At 38.9% G+C, this 27,197-nt stretch overlaps 1 protein-coding gene across 3 annotated transcripts in view; it reads right to left on the reverse strand.

Moving 5' to 3' along the window:
• Positions 1–27,197, reverse strand: part of ATPAF1 (ATP synthase mitochondrial F1 complex assembly factor 1) — a 683,947-nt gene that overhangs the window by 416,429 nt on the left and 240,321 nt on the right. For all 3 annotated transcript variants that reach the window (XM_044085819.1, XM_044085820.1, XM_044085818.1), the window contains one exon: positions 19,017–19,067. In XM_044085819.1, coding sequence (XP_043941754.1) covers positions 19,017–19,067 — 51 coding nt within the window. The remainder of the gene's footprint in view (positions 1–19,016; positions 19,068–27,197) is intronic.

Below are 27,197 nucleotides of genomic sequence, written 5' to 3' on the forward strand. Positions count from 1 at the left end.
CTGAGATCTTGGACTAGTATCTCACGCAAGTATGTCCCTAGCCTTAAGTAGCATTTTACCTTCATCTTGGATGATGTCTCAATGCAAACAGAAAATGACTGACTTCAATAATTGGCTGAGCTTCTGGTGTCACTAAGGGAATCCACTATCTGTCAGCCTGAAATGACATGATCTACAGGGTTTACCATCATAATGTCGGGGAGGCACATAACCCAACGTGCACATGGTCGAACAGTTTCTGCAAATTCTGTACCACTGACACTTCAGAAAGAGGAACAAAACAGCAAACGTAGACATTTCCAACCGCTCCACACCTGAACAAAGTGCTACTATGGGGGGCAAGATTTTGTGATTCGGAATATCGGCGTTCATGGCTTTGAGGAGTGGCAGTTCGGAGTTCGCGGTAGTTGTTTCGACTACATGCCTGTCGACATTAAGATGGTACACCGATCGACAGACCTCGACTCTTTACCAGACATGTTCTTTTGTCATCCCTGGGATTTTGGCTACTGACCAAGGCTCCTGCCACCCTTATACTGCCTTTTTTAGGCAGTGTCTCAAGGACAAAATTCCCAATGTAAAAACTCCATCTAAAAACAACCTCAAGGTTATGGTGCTAAATACTGGGAGTCTCAACATGAAACTGCACTCTCTGGAAGCTGTTCTCAACTTGGAAGACACAGAGATTTGTGGATTCACAGAGACCTGGTTCAAGGCTGTAGAGAGCACCCCAGCCATACCGGGTTACACCTCCTTCCACACGTTCCGACCTTAAACTGAAGCTGTGAAAACTAAAGGAGTCAGTGTATCAATATTCATTAAAGATAAATACACCTCCAGACTGGTTCAATAGTATGATTCCCTGGAGACACCTCAGGCGCAATTAACTGTTGGTAGGATACCTACTTCAGTCATCACCAGCCAAAGGACCCCACTACATGAATCAGGACATCTATTCTGCCTATTTAGAGCTACTTGAGTCTATAAAGATACATCAAAACAGCATGGTTTTGGGTGACTTTAGCTACCCATCCTTTGACTGGGTAAATTAATTGTGCTCAACCTGACTTGCCCAAAGGTTCCTCGACTTTGTTATGCCCTGGACCAGCTGGTTGACACCCCCACAAAGGGTGCCAACATCCTGGATCTGGTGCTTACCAATATGGGGGACTACTGTAGCACCTCCACTGTGAGGTCCTCCCTAGTGAGATATGACCACAAATTATTGGTCTCATTCGAAGCAACTTTCATGACTGCCCTCCCAGCAGCAACTAAACTAAAAAAAAAAACTTCTACAAAACATATTATAACCTCTTATGGGATGGTATAAATAGCTTCTCTGCACCTCCTCCCTCAACTATGCCGAGCTCTACACCAATGCTGTATACAAACACCTGCAATGACTCAACCGTACCTGATCGGACCAAAACAAACTCCTCAAGGAAGAGCAAACCTACCTGGTGGACAATTGCCATTAACAGGTTTTACAATAAGAGGAAGAAATTGCTGTCGAACAGTAACTGTCTAACAGTAACTGGAAAATGGAAACACTCCCTCCTCAGCTTAAACAAGCAAATAAAAGTCTTCTTGTGAAGACCTCCAAAGCAAACTACAAGTCCCAGTTAGCTTCCTCAACAAAGGACAACCACAAGGCATTCTACAGTTACATCCGTAACCTAAAAGAAAAGATCCATATTTGTGTCAAACTAGTAGTTAATGATACTACATATACTGAGCCTGTGGACATAGCTAACCTGTTGGCAGACAGGTTCTGTGAAAACTTCATTCCCCTGTCCCCGCCACATGTACCCCATGAAATCCCTAACACCTGTCCCCTACCTTGTATCACTAAAAATCAGGTCATAAATGCCCTCTCCAAGACAAAAACACAGCATCTATGGGACCCAATACTATATCTGATAGCAATGTCATTGGGTACTCTTTTCAATCACAGTCTAAGCACTGGCTTCGTACCAGTTGAATGAAAAACAGCCACCATTATTCCCTTGCACAAAGGTGATGTTTCCACTGACCAGGGAACTATAGACCTATTAACCTGACTAGCCTTATCTGCAAGGATATAAGTAACCTCCAAACACCTGACCTTACTCAGTTTGGATTGATCAAAGGGAGATCATGCTTGTTAAACCTGGTGGACTTCCTTGAGACAGTCACCAAGGCCCTGGAAGAGAGGAAATCTGTGCATATAGCCTACTTGGACATAGCCAAGGCATTTGACACTATCCCCCATTCAGGCATCATTGACAAACTCACCCAACTAGGAATAAACCCTTATATCGTTAGATGGGTCGCTAACTGGCTCACTGATAGAACTTATATAGTTAAAATAGGGGAATCTACCTCCAACAACAGACCTGTAACCAGTGGTTTTCCACAGGGATCAGTCCTAGGACCTCTACTGTTTGGAATCTATTTCTCCAAAGTACAAGCAAAAACTAAAGGTCTGTGGCTGATAAAGTTTGCTGATGACTGCAAACTGGGAGTGGTCATAGAATCTCCAAATTATGTCAACATCCTACAAGAGGGTCTTAAACAAATGATTGATGCCAAACTCATGGCCTTAAACTCGGTGCAAAAAATTGATTATCATTCCTTTCAGTAAAAGCGATGTTCCTGCTAACTACCACATCAACATCAACACGTTATGTATGCACTCAGTGGTGAGAGACCTGGGCATACAGGTTGACAGCAACCTTACCTTTGACCACCATGTCTCCACAGTTGTAAGCAGGGCATTCTATATTGCTCATCTCATAAGTAAGGTCATTGCTTCCAAAAAAAAAAAGACGTTATAACCTCCCTGTACTCTTCCCTCATCAGGGCAATAAATGTGAACAATGCACCTTTCCAAGCACCTGCAGCAACTGGAGAAATCACAAGTAAAATTCAAGGTTTTCGGCACCAGTCCCATGGGGATGGTCTGAAATCACTGTCACTTTATTCTGTTTCATAAAGACTACTCAGAGGTGATCTCTGCCTTGCATACAAGGCAATCTCTGACACTGCTTTATTGGAAATGCTGCATATCAGCAATTCAAATGGTACACGGGCTACTCACTCTAAAGACCATAACCTGTTATGTGACATTACTAAAACCTGCTGGGGGACAGACCACACCTTTGGAACAGACTCCCACTGCTCGTCAAACAGAGCAGCTCATTGGCCCTCTTCAAAAGCAAATTGGATGATTGGATGGGTGACAGTAAATCCACCCCGAGAGTTCCACCTGTGTCCTTCTTGGACATGGGCAATAGGTGTCAATCGTGGAAATAAGGGTAAAACTTGGCTAGGCTAGTAAGGACCCTAGGGTCATTAGCCTAGTAACTTCCTATGATCCTATGATAACAATATATATATAAAACAAAGTACTTTTATTTTGCAGTACATCCCTTATTTTCACACTTCCCACTGGCCTCTTCCACCAGCTTTCTACAGCTCCAGTCTGTCTCTATATATCCTGTTCTTTATGAAGTCTTTCACTAGGATCAAGTTTTCTCTGGTTCGACTCACTCTCTCCCCCTCTCAGTGTGTACCACTTTCTGCTCCAGCTTCCTGTAGCCCAACACAGAGCACTCCCTTAAAACCAGTTACTCCACTTTTGGGATTTACCCCCTCTCTATCCATAACATTGTTCACAGCATCTTTCTGTATTTATGTAATTTTCTCATAACAAAATAGTTTGTCCATCACCATATTACACTGCATGGCTTCTGATTCATCTGTTTCTCCTTCATCCATCTTTTTTGTAAAGCAGAGTAATCCCAGACACTTTCCTTTTTAATCTGATCAACACTCACAGTCTCAATCTTGAATTCACTAATCACCGGTAACAGATCTCTGGTGTCACCTAGCAGCCATTTCATAAAGTCCTCCACAAAGGGTACAGGACTTTTAATGAAGAAATAAAAAAAAAATAAACAATATTACTTACATGTGTGTTACACAGGATTATGAAACAGATGACCAAAATGACTTCAAACACAAAGTTAATCAACCCCAATTTTAATGTTGTTCTTCTTTCGGCTTCTCCCGGTTAGGGGTCGCTACAGTGGAACTCCGGTCCGCTAATGATTGGCAGTAGATTTTTATGGTGCCGAGGTGCCAGCTCGATGCTCAACCTTCTACGAAGGCATGCCCCTTTACGCATGTCTTTCGAATGCCATTCAACCGCAGGGAGGACATGCAGACTCCACACAGAAGGTGCTCCAGTCGAGAATCGAACGGGAGAACCTCTTGCTGTGAGGCAACAATGCTACCGCTGCACCCCTGCAGCTCCTCATCCCCTTTTGCCAACGCCATTTCCTCAACTTTCACAAAATTAAGGAATAATCCCGCAGTTTGTTATAAAATAATTCCTCACAATGTACTAGTCAAACAATCCATAATGCACTTACAATAAATATATCACACTCCATATATCACACTCCATTTACAACATTCAGTTCATCATAACAATCATATATTACTATATTCACAGTAATAAGATATAAATGTAACAAAGCATAGTGCTACAACACTTGTTGCCAAAACACTTGCATTCTTTAACAACTAATAAACACATAATTCCACAGTTGCTTCTTCCTTAAGCACTATACGCAGTCTTTGCTCCTTTACTTTGAATTTCATTTGACCTTTTAGAGGCAGTCTACTATTATCAGTCTTTACAAGAAATCTTGAATTTCTGGCATTTTTTTAATCATTCTTTTCTGTTTAAAACATTGTGTCTATTTTTTTCTGGAAGTTTTAACCAAGGCCTAACAGGATCTATCCAGATATTCATTCCATAGATTTCTACTTATTATTAATTCAGAAGCCTGAACCTTCCAGCAGGTTATCTTAAACATGTATACACATAGCATGTAATTTGTAAACAACTTTCTTTAACCAAAAAAAATACTGTCCCAAACTTCTTTATATTTATTCCATAACAGAAGTCCTATTTCTTTCCTCTCATCTTGTACTTTGTGTAAAATCCAAAATAACTGTACAGATGTTGACTGCACTCTGGATTTAATCATATCCACCCACCATCATATTTTTAATTATTTTTTTTTATTATGATACACTGCGGTTCTTCTAACTGGAATTAAACCAGAACCCCACATAAATTTAACAATTCGAGCAGTGCCTGTTCTTTTTCTTCAGGGAAGGAAAAAGCTTTCGCAACATAACATATGATTTTTAAATAGATGGCACAGCATACATCTCCTAGTGCCCCTTTCTGGTGTGCCAGTCACTGCTGTTTCTGAAATCACACTCCAACTGCAGTTCACTGCCCCCTCTGAAGTGGAAGTGTCTTAATTCTCCCAAATCAACATCCCTGCTGATATTCACTTGAGACTTGTTATATGTTATTTCCCATTTTTGGTTTTAGCTGCTAATTACTATAGTACTCTTGTTTTTGCCTATACATACAAAGACAGTGGCTCACACACCAAGAAGAATCGCCTTTGTAGTACTCCCGTCTCCCCAAATAACTCCTCTGTACCTCCAAGACTCTTTACCCTATTATCTTATCAGTAGCCTTCAGTCTAATTCAAACAAATAGCCTTGAGAACTGATGCATGGAAACCTGCTAAAGCTGCTAGATGTTACATATTCTCTGGCTCTGACCTATTACAAGGTGCAGTAGCTGATGTTTTTCCCTTGCGATCTTCTCAGACAGGTTCCAAACCGTTCCATCGCACCCTCGCTATGCTCAGGCTCACTCTACTCCCCTACCCTACCCCCATTCCATCCCACCCCTCCTTCCTCAGATTTATACTTCTACAAACCACACCCCTGTCCTACTTGCTCCAATCACAGTCTCTGACCCACCCACCCATCCCACCACTCCTGTTTCTACCATCTCAGCCTCCCTCTACCAATATCCAATTTCTCTAACCTCTAATTATTCTCCTCACTTTGATCAACTCCTCCCCATTCTCTCTCTCAGTTCCTATTCCAACTATGCACTACTCTATTTACTACCACTCCATTCTACTGTGCTTTCTCTACCTAGCCTATAATGCCTCGAACTTCCATAATGATAACATGTACTATCAGCACGTCCCTGCTCAAACTCTTTCTACCCACCAACCCACCCTTAAACCTTACAGATATAGCTTCCTTCAACTATACAATTCTTCCAACATCCTCCTTTACACTTTCAAACATACTGAATCCTCAAACCCTCAGTCTCCTACTTTCACTGTCCATCTAGCTATCACTAAACTGAAAAACCTATTATTACCCTCCCTTACACATATTAAACTACAGGCTGACATCCATCCCAACCCAGGCCCAATCCATGACTTACCTCCAAACCAACTGCACCTCCCCAACTCTCATATAAATTCTGCTAACCAAACCCTCTCTGGATCTGATGCATTTACCTCTATCCTATCTACTTCAAACTCCAACCTACTTATAATAAATTTCAATCTCAGAAGTCCGGTAAATAAAATTACTGACTTGCATGCTATCCTGCCACCTACTCTCCTGATATAGCTGTAATTACTGAAACTTGGTTAAAACCCCACATCAAAGACACTGAAATTACGTACAACAATTACATTAATATTAGACAAGATAGACTAAGCAAAAGAGGTGGTGGAGTAGCAATTATGTTTAAAGACCCCTCTAAAACTAGAAAAACGAAACTGTTCACCACCAGACATCCCCAGTGCAGAACTTCTCATCGCCTGCCTGCAAATAAATTCTCACACATCCATTATTATTACAGCTGCCTATCAGCCCCTGGGCAACAATCTTCACAACAAAAAACTCCTCCTCTCTTGGTCTGCCTCCTCTTTCTCTCAAGAAACTATCATCCTAGGAGATTTTAATCTTGACTGGCTCTCCTGCGCCTCTAGCTACCCCTCTAACTTCATTAACCTCTACAATTTCTCCCAAATAATAGACTGCCCCACTTGCACTGACAAACGCTCTAACAAAGAGTCACTGCTTGACTGGATACCAAGTAACAGGCCAAACCTGAAGTACCAATCTGGATGCTTTCCAATCATCCTTAGTGACCATACACCCACATTTCTACTTAGGAAAAGAACATTAAATTCTACAGTCCTTTAAAATACATCTGTAGTAAGAAACACTTTTCCACTGACCTATTTAATGTACTGCTACAACGCTGTGATTGGTCCCCTTTAAATAACCTACAACCGGATCTTACAGTAGAATACCTTAACAAATTTTGAGACATCCTAAATAGTCTTGCCTCCACCAGAAAAATTCAAACCAAATCAAAACAGTTACCCTGGCTAGCTCATGATACTAAGCTGCTAATTAAACAAAGGGATAAAGCAAGAGCCCTTTACCTATCCACCAAAAATGAATCTAATCTCACTGCCTATCAACAACTAAGAAACCAAACGAAGAGAAAAATAAACAATGATAAAAAACATTTCTCCCAAACCTCTCAACAAAAGCATGCACAAAACCACAAAAAATTCCGGCAAACTATCAGCCACCTCCTCAACCCTGGGAAAACCTCCACCCCCACTCCTTTGACTTCCAAAAGCTCTGAAGCCTTAGCCTCTCAGTTCAACTCATATTTTATTAACTCTATCACCAGCCTCCTTCACAGCCACCAATATCAACTGCTCACAATTACCTCCCCTGCATCTAGCAGTACAAAATCCTTCTCATTTAAACTTATTCAAACTTCATACAACCATCTCCTAAGCAGGTTAAAACGCTGCTGCCTTGCTGCTGACCAACTACCAAACGAATTCATAAAATAGCAGCTCCATCCATTGCCTACCCTATCTTTATACTAATCAATCATTCTATCTCTGAAAATTGTGTACCACATATCTGGAAAATTGCACACTTAATTCCCCTTCAGAATGGTGGCCCCTCTACAGAAAACTCTAATTACTGCTCCAATGCTATCCTCCCACCCATAGCTAAAATCCTAGAGAAATGTATACAGCAACTACATCTGACCTCTAATAACCTTTGTGATGTCTGTGCACTGGCCCAGTAATCAAGGAGCCTCAATCCTCACCACTAGCACCAGTGACGGGCATCCACATTGGGAGGACAACGAGTACACACACAGTAAAGTACAATTTCCCTTAGCACACACAAATCACAGTCTGGGGCTGGTCTCTCCCTTTCTTGCTAGATCCCCAATAAGACTCCCCACTGGCACAGCTATAGGGTTCAGGTCTCAGCTGAGTAGCCAAGCCAAAACCTCCAGCACCCTTTCTGTCCAACCAGTGCTTTGTGTCCCTGCCCAAGCAGCTGACACACACAAACTTTAAGATTTGGTTTATATATACACGCACACACAGACACTTCTGGGGAAGGCTGGCACAGGTTCACCAGCTATGCCCCCTTCTGCCCAGAATATAGGGTAGTACCACCTACCACCAACTACTCTATCAGCTACTCTAAAGGCCCTTACCAAAGGGTGTCCAATTCTACTGTGCAATGTTACTATTATCCAATTGGTAAGTGTGACTGAGACTTGAAGGCTATTTAGGAGTGGCCTATAGAGTATCACCAAATACAAGCAAGTACTCTAAGGGCTTAAATTATCTCTAAACAAAACAGCTACAGTTAAAAGGTTTAAATATATTTAATAATAAATAATAAAAACAAAAGACAATACTTATTAACTCAACACAATGACATTGGAGAGTTCAGAAATCACAGGAAATGCTTTAAAACAGCATTGTAGGACAGTCTGACAAATATAGAAAACAGCTAGACTAATCTGGCTATATTCCTATCTATCTCTAAGAGAAATACTAAGATTGAATATTCTACTTACAGAGCAAAGCAAGTGCTGGTGAGCTGATGTGTTCAGGCTCAGACAAATGCAAAATGATCTTTCTTTCTGAGATGGTCCTTAAATTGATAATACACATTACTGCGGAGTCACTTCAGATTACATCATTCTTGACACTTCTGCTTAAGTTTCACAAGATCACAGAACTTAAGATTTAACACTTCTGTGTAATCTGCACTTGTCAGGAAGTCACAGCAATAAAAGACACTTTACATGTGAAACTTAGTAATCATCTCTGTCTTAGGACAATAGAAAGAATTTCTAGCTGCAGACATCCTGTCTCAGAGCTTGAGATCACACACAGTTGCAAAATTCTTTACTTATCAGCTTTCTTCCAGCAGGGTGCACTGTGGTTACAGTTTTGAAGTTCAGCACATAACACAATTTTCTTACATTTGTCAAACAAGCCTGTGGATCACATTAATATTTACAATGACATAGAATTATTTACAAAATTCTATCTAGCTGGGCTGGCAGCCCCTCAGTTTATCACCACCCCCCCCCCGAGAACTAAAGCTAGTTTTTCAAGTGTCCCTTGAGAAATGTTGCTTGAGAGGATTGAGTCTATCTGCGTATACCTTATCCCATTCCCTGTCTTGAGAGCCCATCTGCAATGGCATTGTTAATCCCACTGCGGTGCTGCACTGACGTATATGCTTGCAACCCTAGGCTCCACCTTAGCAACTTGGCATTTTGCTGGCTGGCTCGATGTAACCATGTTAGGGGATTATGATTTAACTACAGTGAATTTCCTTCCATACAGATAAGGCTGACATTTCTGCAGTGCCCACACTATGGCTAGACATTCCTTTTCTATATCTGCATAGCATTCCTCCTTGGGTTGAAGCCTACGACTGAGATAAACCACTGGGTGCTCTTCTCCCTCTGAAGAAATCTGGCTAAGTACAGCCCCCACCCCATGGATCAAAGAATTCACCTGCACAACAAATTATTTGCTGTAATCTGGACTGGCTAACACAGGGGGTCCTCCCAAAGCTTCTTTAAGCTTCTGGAATGCCTGCTCACATGTTGTGGTCCACACTAACTTATCTGGCTTGTTTTTCCTTGTCAGGTCTGTGAGGGGAACAGCTATGGTACTATAACTGTGGACGAACTTTCTGCAGTAGCCTGCTGTCCCTAAGAATGCCCTCACCTGCTTTTTGGTAACAGGTGCAGGCCATGACTGAACGGTTCCCACTTTGGCAGGTTCCAGCCTGATCTTACCACTCCCCATTCTATGTCCCAGGCAGGAGACCTCTGCCATATCCACCTGACATTTGCTGGGCTTAATGGTCAACTCTGCCCTCTATAGTCTGTCCAGATCCTCCCCTGACATGCTGAAGGTGCTCTTGCCAGCAATGGCTGTAGATGGCAATATCATCTACGTAAGCAAGGGCAAATCATCCTGCTCCTGCTAGGATATGATCTACCAGCCTCTGGAAAGTTACTGGGGCATTTCTTCATCCCAAAGGGCATCTTTGTGAACTCATACAAGCCAAATGGAGTCGCAAAGGCAAACCTCTCTCTAGCACTGGGAGTCAAGGTCACCTGCCAGTAACCCTTGGTAAGATCAATGGTGGTAAGGTACTTAGCCTCACCCAGCTGCTCTAGGGCTTCATCTGTCCTAGGCATGGGGTAATCATCTGACTCTGTGGGACTATTTAATTTCTGGTAGTCCACACAGAACCTGGTGCAGTCATTATTCAGTACCAGAACCACTGGGGAGGCCCAGGGACTGTTGGACTTTTGAACTACTCCTAGTTCCAACATATCCTGTATCTCCTCCCTCAGAGTCTGTTTGACTCTCTCAGGCACCCTATAAGGGGCCTGCCTAATAGGCCTTTGGGGTCCTGTATCCAACCAGATTCTGCACCAGGTGGGTGCACCCTGGTTTCCCAGTGAACATGTCCCCAAACTCCTGTAACACTGCTTGGATTTCTCGAACCTGGGCAGGAGATAACTGCTGGGACACTGCTACCCCTCCCTCTGAGGTGCCAGCGCGAGATTAAATGAGAAGATCAGTTACCAGATTTCCCTCAGATTACTCCTGCAGTCCACTGCAAATACTCAGCACAAGGACCTCCCTATCATGGTAAGGTTTCATCATGTTAACATGGTACAATCTGTGCTCCTGCATCACGCCTAGCAGTTCTATCATGTAGTTAACATCACTGACTTTCCTTACTACCTTGTAGGGTCCTTCCAAGCTGCCTGCAGCTTGTTGTGTCTGACAAGAATGAGAACCATTACCTGCTGCCCTACAGCATACTCTTTATCTCGAGCATTCCTGTCATACCAGTTTTGTTTTCTGTTGCTGGGCTTTTGCCAGGTTCTCTTGGGCCAAGCCCAAGAGTTCCCTGAGCCTTGTCCTGAGGTTTAGGACATATTCCACAACAGACCCCTTGTGAGATTCACACTCACCTTCCCACTCACCATGAATTAAGTCTACAATTTAAAAGATGAAAAACATGTGGACTCCTAGGGAACCTCTCTGTAAGCAAACAACAGATGGGGGCAATATTTGTCCCACTCCCTCTTAAACTGGTCTGCAAATGCCCATAGTATGGACTTCAGTATAGAGTTTAACCTCTCAACAAGATCATTAGTCTGGGGATGATAGGGGTGGTCTTAAAATGCTTTACCCACAGTACTTCCACAGACAAAGCAGCACGTCTAACATGAAATTGGCACCTCAGTCAGTATTTCTTTTGGGAAACCAACCCTACTGAAAATCTGTAACAAAGCATTTTCCACCTTTTCTGCCTCAATGGAAGACAAAGCCACTGCCTCAGGGTATCTTGTAGCATAATCTACTACCACTAGGATATACTTTTTACTGTGGAACTCGGGGTACTCCGCGGCCCCACAATATCCATAGCTACCCTCTAAAATGGCTCCTCAATCACAGGCAAAGGCATCAAAGGAGATATCACCTTGTCTCCTGCCTTGCCTACCTTTTGGCACTGCTCATAGGTCCTGCAGTACCCTGTTATATCTCTGGAAATCCCAGGCCAATAAAAGTTCTGGATAATATGTCTCTTTGTGCATTTTATGCCCAAATGACCTGCAAAGGGAATATCATGAGCTATGGCTAGAAGTGCCAGACAATAGGCTCTAGGCACTACCAACTGCTGTATTCTCTCACCCTCTAGCCCTCCCCTCAGGGGTCCACTCTCTATACAGTAATCTTTTGTCCCAGTATACAGATTCCCCCTTCCCTTGAAAATCAAGTGCCTCACTAGCTACTTGCCTCAGGCCTTGTAATATAGGATCTGAGAGCTGAGCCTGTCTCAACTCTCTCTTTGTAACCCTTCCCAGCTCCCCTTCCACAGAAGTCTGGCATCCTCTTACAGCGGTGCCTCACGGTCAGCCTGGGTATTACTACTCACCTCTGCCCTCCCTGTCACTCTGTCCAAGGAAAAATCACTACTCATAAGCAGCTGTGGCTCACTTTCAGTCTCACTGCTACATAGTAGTTCCCTCCCTGAAGTAACCACCTCACCAGTTCTGGCTGCAAGTGTGCGGTCTGTCTGGGTCTCCCCCAGGCTACCAGACTCACATGCTTGTTTCCAAGCCTGTCTGCGTGTAACTGCATAAACACATGGTACTTTAAAATCCTTCCTTATCAGAACATCTGCAGGATGGCAGTTTGGTACTCCTGTTGTCTCAAGACAACCTACTATTGGCATTTTGTGATTCCCACTTACTGGCTCTCCTATCTTTTGTTCCCCACCTTGCCTCTGTGGAGATCTATATGCCACATGGCCCCACTGGTTGCATTCAAAACATTTAACCCTAAATCCTGGACGTGTATCTGGACTAGTGGCTTCCCCTGCTACTGTCAGATTCTGTTGGGGCAGTCTGGGCTGCCCACCATGGGTTCCCTTACACTCATGAGCAGCACTGGGTGTCCCTTATCTGTGCAGTGATGCCCTGCTTGCAAGGTATAGGTATTTCTTCTTCCACAACTCATCTACAGTAGAGCACTGTCTATCAGCTAACCAGATCCTCATGTCCTCAGGCAAAGTGCTACGGATTTGTTCCCTCATCAAAAGGTCTGCCAGACCTTTAAAAGTGGTGACCTGACATCCACTCACCCACCTATGAAATAAGTGCTTAGTTCAGCAACATATTCACACACAATTTCATCTGCTTTGTGTCTATGCTCATGAAACCTTTTCCTATAAGCTTCAGGTGTTAGCTTAAAAAATTCTAGCAAACAATTATTTACGACATTATAATTTAAAATGTCAACATCAGACAGTTTGGAAAGTACATTTACAACTTTACCATGGACTAAGGGGGTCAGGAACCATACCCAGAGACCATGGTATCATACTATTTACATACCCTCTAAAACATATGAATGAAACTATCAAAATTGTCCCCCTCTGTAAACTGTGGAAGAAATTTACTGACCTTTTGTGCTTCTGGGGTCCGGTTACTCCCTTCCCCATTACCTCCATGACTCTGCTGAAGAGTCAGCATCTCCTTTTCATGTTGCCTCTGTCTCTCCTTCTCCTCAGCTTCCAGGCTTAGCAGTTTCTCATTTTCCTCACTCTCTAGAGACCTCACTCTCTCTGCTACTTAGATTTTCAAATGCTTGGCTTCCAACTCAAGTCTCTCAAGCTCCAGACGGATTTTTAAATCCTCTGTAGAAAGGTTGACCTGACCATTCTCTGAGTGTTGTACATATCCATGGCCAGTCTGATCTTCCTCCTGGTTGTTATTTTCTGATGCAGCTGTTACCAAAGCTGCAATCATGTCTGCTTTAGTCAGGTTTCCATGCACCAGTCCTTTACCCTGGCACATCTCAGCCAACTGGCTCCTTGTCAGCTTGCCATACTCCTCTGCTGACATGCTTGCCTGCTCACGCTGACTAACTAAGCTAACAAAAGAAATAAAAAAATTGCGATCTGAACTCTGAATGTTGACTGACAGGCTGATTTACAGTACAAAAACACCTTCAGTGATCACTGTACACAAGCTACAGGAATTCACTATCCACACCACTACAAGCCAATTAATATGTGATGTGGCTAACTCACCACTAGCAAACAATTAATATTTGATGTGGATATCCCACCATTGCCAAACAATTAATATGTGACACCCGTGCACTGGCCCAGTAATCAAGGAGCCTCAATCTTCACCACTAGCACCAGTGAGGGGCGTCCACATTGGGAGGATAAAAAGTACACACACAGTAAAGTACAATTTCTCTTAACAACACACAGAGATCACAGTCAGTCTGGGGCTGGTTTCTCCCTTTCTCTCCAGATCTCTAATAAGACTCCTCACTGGCACAGCTATAAGGTTCAGATCTCAGCCGAGTAGTCAAGCCAAAACCTCCAGCACCTTTTCTGTCCAACCAGTGCTTCATGTCCCTGCCCAAGCAGCTGACACACACACACACACACACACACACACAAACTTTGAGATTTGGTTTATATACAAACACACAGACACTTCTGGGGAAGGCTGGCATAGGTTCCCCAGCTATGCCCTCTTCTGCCCAGACTATAGGATAGTACCACCTGCCACCAACTACTCTTAGCTACTCTAAAGGCCCTTACCAAAGGGTGTCCAATTCTACTGTGCAATGTTACTATTATCCAATTGGCAAGGGTGACTGAGACTTGAAGACTATTTAGGAGTGGCCTATTGAGTATCACCAAATACATGCAAGTACTCTGAGAGCTTAAATTATCTCTACACAAAACAGCTAAAGTTAAAAGGTTTAAATCTATTTAATAAAAAATAATAAAAACAAAAGACAATACTTATTAACTCAACACAATGGCATTGGAGAGTTCGGAAATCACAGGAAATACTTTACAATAACATTGTAGGGCAGTCTGACATAAATATAGAAAACAGGTAAACAAAGTCCAGAAGAAGAGTGCAAACCAACCAACAAATAAACAAAACAAAAGCACTGTTTTGAGGAGAAGCTAAGCACTGGACAGCTGTAGGTACAAATCCAAGTAATTTATTGAAAAGCCACACACAAAACGTAAAACGCTACACAACACCACGCGTTTTTCGTCTATTAAATCAGACTTCATCAGACAAAGGACAAATTAAAACCACATGTATATATAATGCCAAGAATATTTGAACAACCCAATGAGAATAAATCTCATGAATATTTAATCCAAGAAATGTAATGGTCTACAATGCTTATATCCTTGAATAACTGTTTCAAACACTGGATACAAATATGATATACTAAAATATCTGCACAAGTAGTTGATGAATAAAATCAAATATATTGTATTATATTTCACATAAATTGCCATGTATAAAATATCATGTGTAAAATGTTGAATAGATGTAATCAAACTTGCAAGGAATTGATTATTCAACACTACAATAATTAAAAACCAATGCAACACTCTCATCAAGTGGCCAAATGTGAAAATGACATAAATTGACACTAAATCTAACTATAATAAAACAACTTAAATATACATACTAGTAAATCTATGTTGATACATAAATTTCATAAACAAGATGTAAAACTGAAAGGAGACAAATAGAGCATATATAAATAAAATAAAATCGTAAATTATTAAATAATACTTTAAAATTGTCATAAATAGATAAATATCATCACAAACAACATGTATTATATAATAAATATTCTAGTAAAAAAATACTCTAGTAAAAAACTCCCTAAAATGTGTGTATGTGTACCTGTGCAAGGATAAATTATATGTATTAATTAAATATATAAAATTATAATATAAAATCGATAAGCAACCTATAATAATATGCAATAATCTATAATAATGTTGCTCTCCAGTTAAAGTCTAGCTGCTCTCATCTTTAAAACAGGTGCAAGAGAAAAATTGTCATTTAGACCTGGGGACTTATTGGCTTCAAGAATAATCTGCCAATAAAGTTCCCGATATTCTATCTTGGTCTCCCATAAGCCCCCTCTCTCATCTTTCTGAATTTCTTTTATAATAAAAAAAGTGTATTTTGCTAGGGGGCAGGTAATGGTGTGTTTATACAGTGCATTGGTAGTTTTCTTATTTTTTATATCATTAATGTGTTCGTATATTCTTCTTCTAATCTTCCTCTCAGATTTACCAATGTAAAAACTGGAACACACATTACATATAGCAATATATACCACTCCTGCAGACTCACAGATACTGTGGGTCTTGCTTATTATTTCTTTTCCCCTAGCTTCAATAAACACACTTCGAGAATCAGCCATCAAGGGACATTGGGTACACATTTTACATGGAAAAGTGCCATTATGCTTCATTGTTTTCTTTTTCTCATTTTGATATGGCAAAAGCCAATTTTTAGTATTACGTCCCCTTCTGAAAACACTCTTGAGGGGAATGTTTTCTTTTAAAACAAGATCACTTATTCTAACAAATTTATCCCATTCTTTTTCAACAACTTTTTGAATAATAACAGCATCCCCACTAAAATCAGTGATGAAAGCCCTCTTGTAGTGCTCAGCTGTATTTTTAGGACTGACAACAGCCTCTACTATAGTAGTATTGTCATTATTTTTTGACATGCACTCAACAATTTTCCAAATCAGTCATTATGTATTTTTGGGAAGTCATAACATTCCTATCCACAGCATTTATATTATCTACCTGTCAAACAATTTTCCTGTTTTACCTGTTTACAAAATAATGAAAATACTTCCTTTCTAGTCCTTTGTACTACATACTTTTGAGCAGTCAATAAGGCATGCACTCTTTCTTTTGTTAGTACTGCTCAATGTCTTTCCAATTTTAATTTTTCAGAATTTATTTTAGTAATATTTTCTTAAACTTCTCTCAAGCTGCATTACCAAAATTTTTTCTCTACTTGACAATACAATATTTTACATTCCATTTTATAAATATACCATCCATAGGTCCATGAATCAGAAAAGGCTATTAAGAACACATGCAGGGTCCAAAATGGGTGGAAATATCTGTTCATTAATTCATACCCCAGGGATTACTTCAGTGTCACTGACACACAGAAAACAGCAAAATATAGGCATAGTTTTTTAAAACAAAGCGAAAATAAAAGCCAATTAACTATGGGCTAGGCTTATAAATGCCCTTGGGCAGATAGCCTAGTATGAACCTATGAACCTATATCCATGACAAATTAATTAAAAAAAAAAATTAAATAGATTTGCCTTCTTTAATATTTAAATCATGTTAACATATAACAAACCATACGATCGATTATTTGAACATTAACAAGTTTTGAAAATCTTACTTTATTGTATCATAACAAGCAAAATAATCAATTTCCATCCGCAGGCATCCCCTTTAATATGTCTACCCACATAATAGCCTAAAACAAGACCATACCTGAAAAACATTTTTTTTTTTTTTTTTTTTTTTTTGCTTTTCCTGATATAATTTCAAATCACCTACCATAATAACTGACATAGTGACTAATGCAAATAACTAACAGTTCAAACAATTCTCTATCTTTTAAATTTGTTGGTGCATAAACTGTTGTAAAGCATATCACGGCTAATGTGGTGCAGATGTCACAAATAATCTGCCCAAAATCCCAAGCCACAAATCTAATACTATAATGTCACTAATACCACCAACCTTGAACATAAAACCTTTCCAAAGTCCCATAAAAACATTTGCTTCCCATAAAGCTTCAACATGATTTTCTGGATATCTGTTAAAATGATGAATGTCAAGTACACTTGCAACATATGCTTTACTTTTATTACAGACATACAGAACTGTAACCCTCCAATACTCATTAATTTAATAACAGTGTTGCCATTCAAAGTAATGAAAGACAACTACTTCCCTTTTTGCAGTCTGTTTTTGACCTTTCTTTTCTTTTTTGTAATTTTTTCCATTTGTAGTTTTTTTTTTTTGCTTCAGTACCATCATTATTTCTACTTCTAATATTAATTTCTTTCCTCTTTCATGTTACAATCGTCATCCACAGAACATATTATCTAATTCAACATCATCTCATTCATCACTCTCTCTGTCATACAAACATGATATGGCTCAGGATGAGAAACTGAAACAGAATCAGCAATTTCTACTGCTTTACTTGTTAACAGGTCTTAATTCACTGTCTTCTATATTTTTTATTATCAGACAATCAAACCAGAAATGATCAGTGCTTCTACACTTCTACAAAGTCTTTCACAATTAAATTTACATAGATTAGTTCGGGTCCCTATTATTTAAACGAACATTCAATGTTTCGAACGTCACTTTGTTGACAGCTAAATGTCGAAAAGGCCAAATCCCGAACAAATGGAACAGCAATTTTTTGCCTAGGAAAAAGAATCACTGGGCCATTTTCGGGACTTTGCCACTTCCTCCACTGTGGTGGAAACAACAAAATTGCTGTTCCGTTTGTTCTGGATTTAGACTATTTGACATTCAGTTGTCAAAGCGACATTCGAAACATTGAACGTTCTCTTATTTAATAGGGAAGCCCTAGTTCACCTCATTACGCTTTTGTCAAAAATATGCATCAGATGTTCACTGTCTATACACACACACACACAATTTTGGCTGATTCTTATATGTTACATAAGTTTTACACTGTCACATTAACCACACTGGGAATATATTTTATTTTCTCACCATTTTGACTATAACCTTGCAAGATATCACAATAAATGCAAACAACTTTAGTGTCAAGTTCTATGATATAGATGTTCAACCTAGTGTATTAAAAATTCTGAAATATTAGCTAAATAAAACATTTTAAACTGTTTAAAGCTTTTTACAATACTCGAGTGAACATTACAATATTTACAATGCTGCCACCACTAGCTAAATAATTTTAAGAAAAGGTGGTTGCTAAGGGTTAGGTCATACTAACATTGCTGACTTTTGTACCCCAGGTCTTCCCAGTAACACACTGGAGTTTGCTACTGAAAAACCGTAGCCAGTGCTCCTACCAGGGTTAAGGAATAAGGAAAGTACAGAATAAGAAAAAAAGGATCAAGACAAATTACCAAGTTATCAAAGCCCATGGTAACTAACACAAATTTCACAACAGCATAAAATGTAAATGTGATTAGGCATTTTATGAGGAAATAATGACTGATCATCAGTAAAAGGAATTAAGAAATTACTGTAATACTTCAGTACAACATTTAACATGTTCATTCTTGGAAGATGCCAAGAATGCATATTTTATACAAACTCGTTTAACCAATAGTACTTACAGGAATAACTGCAGAAATAGTGTCTTTAGTTGCAAAATACTGCGTCCAAATCTGAAACACAAGAGGGAAATGATAATTCAACATAAGTAACACATTTACTCTGCATTTTACTGAATGTGTATGCACAGTTACCTGGTTGGGAACATAGACTCATTACCTGAACATCTACAGTGACATATAAACACAATACTTAAAGGTTAGGAAACATACTTGCCAAAAGGCAACTCATTCACACAACACTGAAAAATGTTACTCATCACCCAAAATAAACATCACACAAAGTTGTCAAGTTTAAGCGAGAGATGCAGCAGAAGGTTTCAAGCCAGCTCAACAGTTCCATTCCTTAGGAATAATTAAAATGGCTACATTCAACTCATCTCATTAGGATAAGGAATGTAACACTTTTTAAGTATAAGTAGAGCACTTGTTAAGATGTACTGCATCACCACAGAGCCAAATATAACAGCACAGGGCACTTATCTATCACATTTCTAGATATACTTAATCATAAAATAAAATCCAACTATACCCTCTGACTCTCCAAAACCACTAGTCTACTTCTAAAAGAAAGAGATAAGCCCTGAGACATCAGGTGTAACAATAAAACTAACTCAAAGAGACAAGTATTTCTTGAACTAATAAATAAAGCTAAAGAGCAAATAAGGAATGATAAAAAAAGCCACTACTCTGACATCCAAACTAAATACAACTCAAATCCATAGAAATTCTGGGCAGCTATTAACAAAATTCTACAAACACTTAAAACTAGTACCCCACTCCCAAACATAAATGGTACCACTAACAACATAGCTACCCAATTCAATGACTACTTCACCAATTTGATTCTTAAATTGATTACCCTCTCTCCCAAACCTACATAATCTCCAACAACCAAAATCTCTTTTCAGTCAAACCAGTCCCAACCAGTCTCATCTAGAAACACCTGTCCAGACTAAAACCTACTACCTTCACAGCAGACAAAATTCCAGCAGAATACATCCAGATTGAAGCCAAAGCCATCGCAAACCCTATTTCCATATTAATTAACAGATCCATAGCTGAGCAATCGGTACCTTTCCTCTGGAAGATCTCTCACCAATTCCTTTACATAAAGGTAGCACCTCAACTGAATTTCCAACTACCAACTAACAGCCATACTATCCACACTGTCAAAAATATTGCAAAAATGTATTCACTCTCAGACACTAAACTATTTCTCATCCAACAACCTTCTTGCCAAAACACAACACAGGTTCACCCATGCTATAGCACTACCACCACCCTCATTAGTTTTACCAACATTGCCAATCAACAACGGAACCTAGGTAGTCTCGTCTCCACTGTCTTTCTAGACCTGTCTAAAGCATTTGATATGGTCTCTCACAACAAACTCCTAACTGTCCTCTATGAACTCATCCTAGATAATTCCACCTTGCTCTGGTTTAAAGACTCTATCTCCAAATGCCAGCAGTCTGTTAAATGGATGGACTCCGTAACTCCCCTCCTTCCAGTTACCCTAGGCATACAATAGGGATCTATATTTGGACCCCTGCTTTTCACCACTTTCACAAACAATCTACAAGCAGCCACCCCTCAAGCAAATTTGGTCCAATATGTCAACGATGCCACGCTAATATGCTCGGCTCCCCCTCTCCAAATTCTTCAAGGAAAAAAAAAACAGGAACACAGGAATCCTTCACCGCCCTACAAACCTGGCCGTCAAACTCTCAACTTATTCTAAATCCAAAAAAACCCCCAACTCATGCTTTTCTATCCCTCCAAAGCTACTGACCTCATTCCCCTTTTAAAATATTCTCAATGGACAACACCCTCATCAGCCCAGTGTCACAAACTAAACTACTAGGGAGAATCACTGACCAAAATCTGAAAGTCGATAAACATATCGCCCACACTATAGCTAAAGTTCACAAAAAAACTAGGCACCCTTTACTGATGCAAAAACTACCTGACCACTGACAGTAAAGCCATCATAGCTAGAACTCAGCTACTCTCCAAATTGCTATATTCATCCCCTGTTCTAACCAACCTAAACAAAGGTGACTTAAATTAACCACTTGCTATAACAAAATAGCAAAATTCATTACCAACTCCTCCTACCGATCCCATTACTGTCAAGCCCTTAAACAATTAGGCTGGCTAGAATTATCCAACTTGTTAAACTTTAACCAACTTACTCTGGCACATCAAACAGTTTACCACCCCAATAAAACATCAGCTCTGACAGGCCTATTCAACCTCTACAACAACAACCGCCAACTAAGATCCACACACAAAGCACTTGGGAGAAATATCTAAAAGCAAATATGTCTTTTTCTTACTTTACTCAAGTGCAGTTACCAAAATCTGGAACTCCCTTCCCCCTGAAATCAGAATGCAAAACAGCAAATCTAACTTCAAAAATCAACTAAAGTCCTACCTAACCAATTCCTGGATATGCAACTGTCAAGACCCAGACTAATTAACTTAATAAATACCTAGTCCTTTCTCATAACTAGCTGTAAATGGTATATTCCATGGGTTCCTATTAAATCAGTGAATGCTTAAAATAGTGAATGCTGTTTAATCAACCCTCTTTACTCGAAATGGTGACATCCCGAAAGCATGGAATAGCAATTTTTTTTCACAGGGGAAAAAAAATCACTGGGCCATTTTCGGGGCTTTGCTATTTCCACCACTGCGGTGCGATCCCAGAGTTGGTATACTTAAGTGTGTGTGTGGGGGGGGCACTTTAGTTTGTATTTGGGTTTTTTTTTTTTTGTACGAAGCAGCGATTTTTTCCCCTGGGGAAAAAAATCACTGTTCCATGTCTTCAGCATTTTGGTGTTTCAACATATCAGGGTCGATTATACAGTGTTTGCTATGTTAAGCGTTCTCTGATATAATACAGACCCTATTGTATGATAAAGGTCTACAATTGTATAATGCATGACACTTCAATGTATATTACTATCTCACGTTAACTGCCTGTATCTTACTCTCAGTGCATTATGTATATGTATTTTGTAATCACTATGTTGAATACTTTTGTATGGACTGTTTGAATACTTTTTGTATCGTGATGTACTATGTGGAGCTTTTCTCCCCGGGCCTCGGCTGAAAACGGGAAATTTTTGCCCAGTTGGAGTTTCCTCGTAAACAAATGTAAAATAAACAAATAAAAAAATAAACATCTGTAGTCTATCCCATATAGTAAAAAAAAACTTGCTACCCAACATCAAAACAAATCCCAGGGGTGAACTTACAATGCTTTCTCTAAGCAATTAGCTTTAGGATAAATTGCTACACACTTTAAAATCTCATAGTATAACTGCGATTTATTCAGCTCCTACAAACAGAAGGTTCCTTTCTAGAAGCTGCTAGAAAGACAGACAGAAATCGACTGCACATAAAGACAAGACAACCTAATAGGGATTTAAAACATATACAGATGCACAACTAAATCTGATTTCCAGGGCTACTCAATATATCAAAATATATTACTGTATAATGCAAAAACTATACAAAAGTTTGGGTAAGTATAAAAAGTTGAAAGGAAACATAAGAAAACATTTTTTCATTCAGAGATAGAAGAGAAAACTATCCAATCAATAATACATCTGACCGAAACCAAAGTTGCAGCAACAAACAAAAACGAGGAGGTGGGAGGATGCAAAAGGATAAAATAACTCTGCATAGAATTAAGGTTTACTTCGTGCAGTACAACATCTTTTATTTTGCATAATAAATGAGGTGAATCAATGTAGAGCTTGCAGTCCAGCAATTATGTTTCCAATGAAAAGATTAGTATACAGACAAGTATTAAGACCCTTGTACTGCGGGAGAAGTGCACAAGTGTTACTAGCTTAAAATCCATATGCAATGAAAATGAAAAGGTGGCTGAAACCTTCTATACAGTTTTATCAAAAATGTAATGTTTAGAGAAAGCTAGCCCTTTATATTTACATTAGGAAAGGTATAGTTTCACTATTACTTTGGTCAAACTCATGAGTCTCCTTTTGAAAAGCTTCTTGAAACATTCATCTATCTCAATCGGCCTCCTACTTACTTGCAATCACAGAGTGCTGCTTACCACATCAATCAAATCACAGAGTGCTGCCATAAGCAACTGTCATGGCTGACTGAATGATCCCGCCCCTGTCTATGCAGGACCCCTGACTTTAGAGGAATGAATGGGTTAAAGTCTGACTGGGGGAGAAAAAGTGATTATTGGAAGGAGGCATGGGGGCAAAAGCCACCCAGAGAAAGGATTATTAGATGCCATTTTGCATCTATGAATTTGTACACAGTAAAGTGTGTGTGTTTGTGAAAAATCTATACATACACACACACACAAATAAATATGGTTGTTTCACTGATGAAAATAAATACCGCGGTGGTGGTGCTGTGGTAGTGTTGTCGCCTCACAGTAAGAAGCTGTCCGGTTCGATTCTCAGCTAGAGCGTCTTCTGCGTGGAGACATGCGTGAATGGGCGTACCTTCGTTGAAGGTTGTGCGTCAGGCCTGGCAAGCCGGTACGTAAAAATCAACTGCCAATCATTAGCGGACCGGAGTTCCGCTGTGGCGACCCCTAACCGGTTAAAGCCGAAAGATGCAAACAAACAAACTGATGAAAACAAATGTTGACATGCAAAATACAGACTACAGTACACTGACAATGCAAATGTTGACTGTTACTATCTATGCACCAAGAAACAACCTTGGTGCATGGGGAAAAAAAAAACTAACAAGAAAAAAATAATTTTTGCAGTGGGGCAAGTACCCCTGTGCCTCCCACACCACTGCTATAACTCCAAAATTGCACAGAATTGTGGAAAGAGATTATTATCACCCCTGAGAATTGCGCAATCTATCCAGTACAACTCATTTGACTATTCAGCCAAAAGCATGTGACTAAACAAATGTTGATTAAACACACAGAACTCCTACCTATATACAGCTGCAGATTACTTGGTCAACTGGGCTGAATATTGAACGTTGGTTTTACTGGCAAGATTTTGCTGGCATCTGTGTGGGCAAAGTCACAGTACAGTGGGAGTGAGAATTTGCCCTTTCACAGATGTAAAATAAATGTGTAATATACCATATATGGTAATAAAACAAATTGCTCCAAGGCTGCAAAGGTGTGGGAAAATCAGGCAAAAAAAAAAAAAAAACAAAAAACAAACTCCTTCTTCCACAAGTCCAAAAAAAAAAAAAAAGCAGTAGAGTAAAAAATCTTCACTTTATTGTAGAATATTCACACCAACAATCCCATCAAGCGCTTTCGCTCAGCCCTTTGCTGAGCTTTTTCAAGATGGTAGCTTCATCTGTGTGTGTGTGTGTGTGTGTGTGTGTGTGTGTGTGTGTGTGTGTGTGTGTTATATTAAATATATATCGGTACACCAAAAATATAGAAGCCCCCAAATGTCAACATTGTTAATATCAACAAAATAAATTGACACCTCATCACACATGCTCCAACAGATAACCTTAGAACATGCACATTCAAAACAGTGTTTTTTTGCATAGGGCAACCCCCACACACACACACACACATATATATATATATACATATTACAAGTCTAAGACTGCACAATACCTGGGAAAGGGCATATTCCCAAACACCAACTGCAATACTGTAACAATCTTGCCCTGCTCTCTATCTTCTGTTTTGTCAAACTGTCAACAAAGCAGGTGTCAACTATACACACAGTAAACAATACTACTCGCTCTCCTAAATAACATACAAACGCACATACACAGCAATATAAAGAATAATATGCCATGCACCTCATATCACAGTGTTATGTTTTATAAATCTTCCATTAAGCATCGACAGGTACTCCTTTCACAGTAAGGCAGTATGACGTTAGCCTGTGCCATGTATTTATAAAAACAATAAGATATACATACATACATGCATATATACATATATATATATATATATATATATATATATATATATATATTTTTTTATATATATATATATATATATATATATATATATATATATATATATATATATATATATATATATATATATATATATATATATATATATATATATATATATATATATATATACACACACACACACACACACACACACACACACACACACACACACACATATATATATATATATATATATATATATATATATACACACACACACACACACATATACACACAAACACTCGTGCATATACATATATAACAAGTTACAGCCTTTAATAAATAGAATGTCATTATAAATATGTCAGTACAGCAAACATCCTTACATTAACACTAATGTCATAATCAAAAATAAGATTTTTCCTATACTCTGAAAGAAGGATATGTTTTCAAAACAAAGTACAAACATGCTTCAATAAGACAAAGTGTTTATCAGGGTGAAATAAGGTAGTAGAAGGCTAAGACGGCAAATACAAGAATAATATACAAGCAAGCAATAACACCTAACAGGGTATGTGTTACTGTGTAAATAACACCTGCCCATGGGTTTTGTGAGGCCTGACGCCACAACCAGAAGGGCTCTAACACCCCTGGAACTGCACTATTTACACAGTAAAACACCCAGGAAGAAATTACTGCGCTTGGAGAATGGGCTGTAAGTAAAACTGTTCCGTTTTCCTACATTATTATTTTTTTCTTTTTTTAATGTTTTTGATGTAAAATAGTTTCTCTGCTTAATGTTTTAAACTTGCTGTAGTTTACATCCAAAATATAAGATTTTCAAAAAAATGTCCAGTATTTATCTTATTTGTGGTCCCTTACTCATCAAATATGTGGTTTACTGGCTATCATTGGGGACTGAAGTCAATAGATAATGACATACATTTGAGTTTCAGACATTATTTCCTTCAGAAAATGCATGCTAAAACAAATCCTTTTATTCTAGCGGCTTTATATTAACATTCAACTGTTTCAAGTTTTTAAACTTTGCCCCCCCATACCTTTCAACCTCTAAGCTCAAGAAGTCTGGACAAATTACAAAACAATGGGGGGAAGGTCTAAAATTAGGGTCAGATAATGGTTGTTCTTTCCTTCAGATATTAAATATTGCTGTTATAAACTTAGAAAGTTGCTAGAACAACATGATTTGTGTTGGCATGCATTTTCTTGTGTTTACATTTTTTTACTGATTTAACATGTATACAATATATACAAAGAAACAAAGAAGTTCAGTATTACATATAGAGTAGCATAGCATCAGAAGCACATTAAACCAACAGAATAATCTAATGCAGTTAAAAGGTCAATTTGTCTTGGTATTTCAATAACAAAATTTCAAGATTATCCCAGCAACTGGATGTTCTAATATTACTTACAGACCTTATTCTAATCACTTATTTTTCAGTTTTACTTAAAAATTGTTAAATTTAATTTTTTAACACAGGAATTGTATTTGATTTCCATTTTTTGTAATGATTTTCCCAGCTACTGCAAGGAGACTCCAAAACATTTTTTGCTGTTTGACATTTATGGACAATAGAAGTGGAACATTCAATTGTATTGCTGATCTAGTCAAAATACAATTATCTGACCACAGTCCTTTAAAAATATACTTTTCTCTTTCTAATAAACATTCAATTTCTCACAATCCATAAACATGTGTGCCCAATCAGCTTTCACTTCCTTACTGCATCGCCAGCATATTGAAGCCACTTTACTAAATGTGGAAATTTTATAAGGGGTGACAAATACTTCATGTATATATTTCTAGACAAATACTTTATGTATATATTTCTAAATAAAAACTTTCAACTATAAACTTGAAGAGGTCTGACTGACTTGCATTGTACAATTTTATTTTTATTATATTGAGTCACTTCCACTATATGAAAATTTCCAAACATTCACATCAGAATTATTATAACTTATACAACTTACATAAACTTCCTCTGAAGGTTAATTTATTTTCAATAATGGCAACCATATATTCATATAATGGGGGAATGCTGTTTTGCTCCTCTTCACTCATATTTTTTACACAATTATCCAATTTATTTATAATAGGCAGAATTAGTTGATTAACGGATTCATCCAACTTACAACTTTCCATTAAACTTTCTGATGTCGGGTCTAAGATCACCGAACGTTTAGGTAAGCGAATGGTGATTAAATCGACCCCATGTAAGCGAAAGCTTACAAAACCGAACTGTCAGAACAGCGATTTTT

This window comes from Protopterus annectens, chromosome 10.part0 (assembly GCF_019279795.1).
Source record: "Protopterus annectens isolate FY-2018-M chromosome 10.part0, PAN1.0, whole genome shotgun sequence".
Classification (NCBI taxonomy): domain Eukaryota; kingdom Metazoa; phylum Chordata; order Ceratodontiformes; family Protopteridae; genus Protopterus; species Protopterus annectens.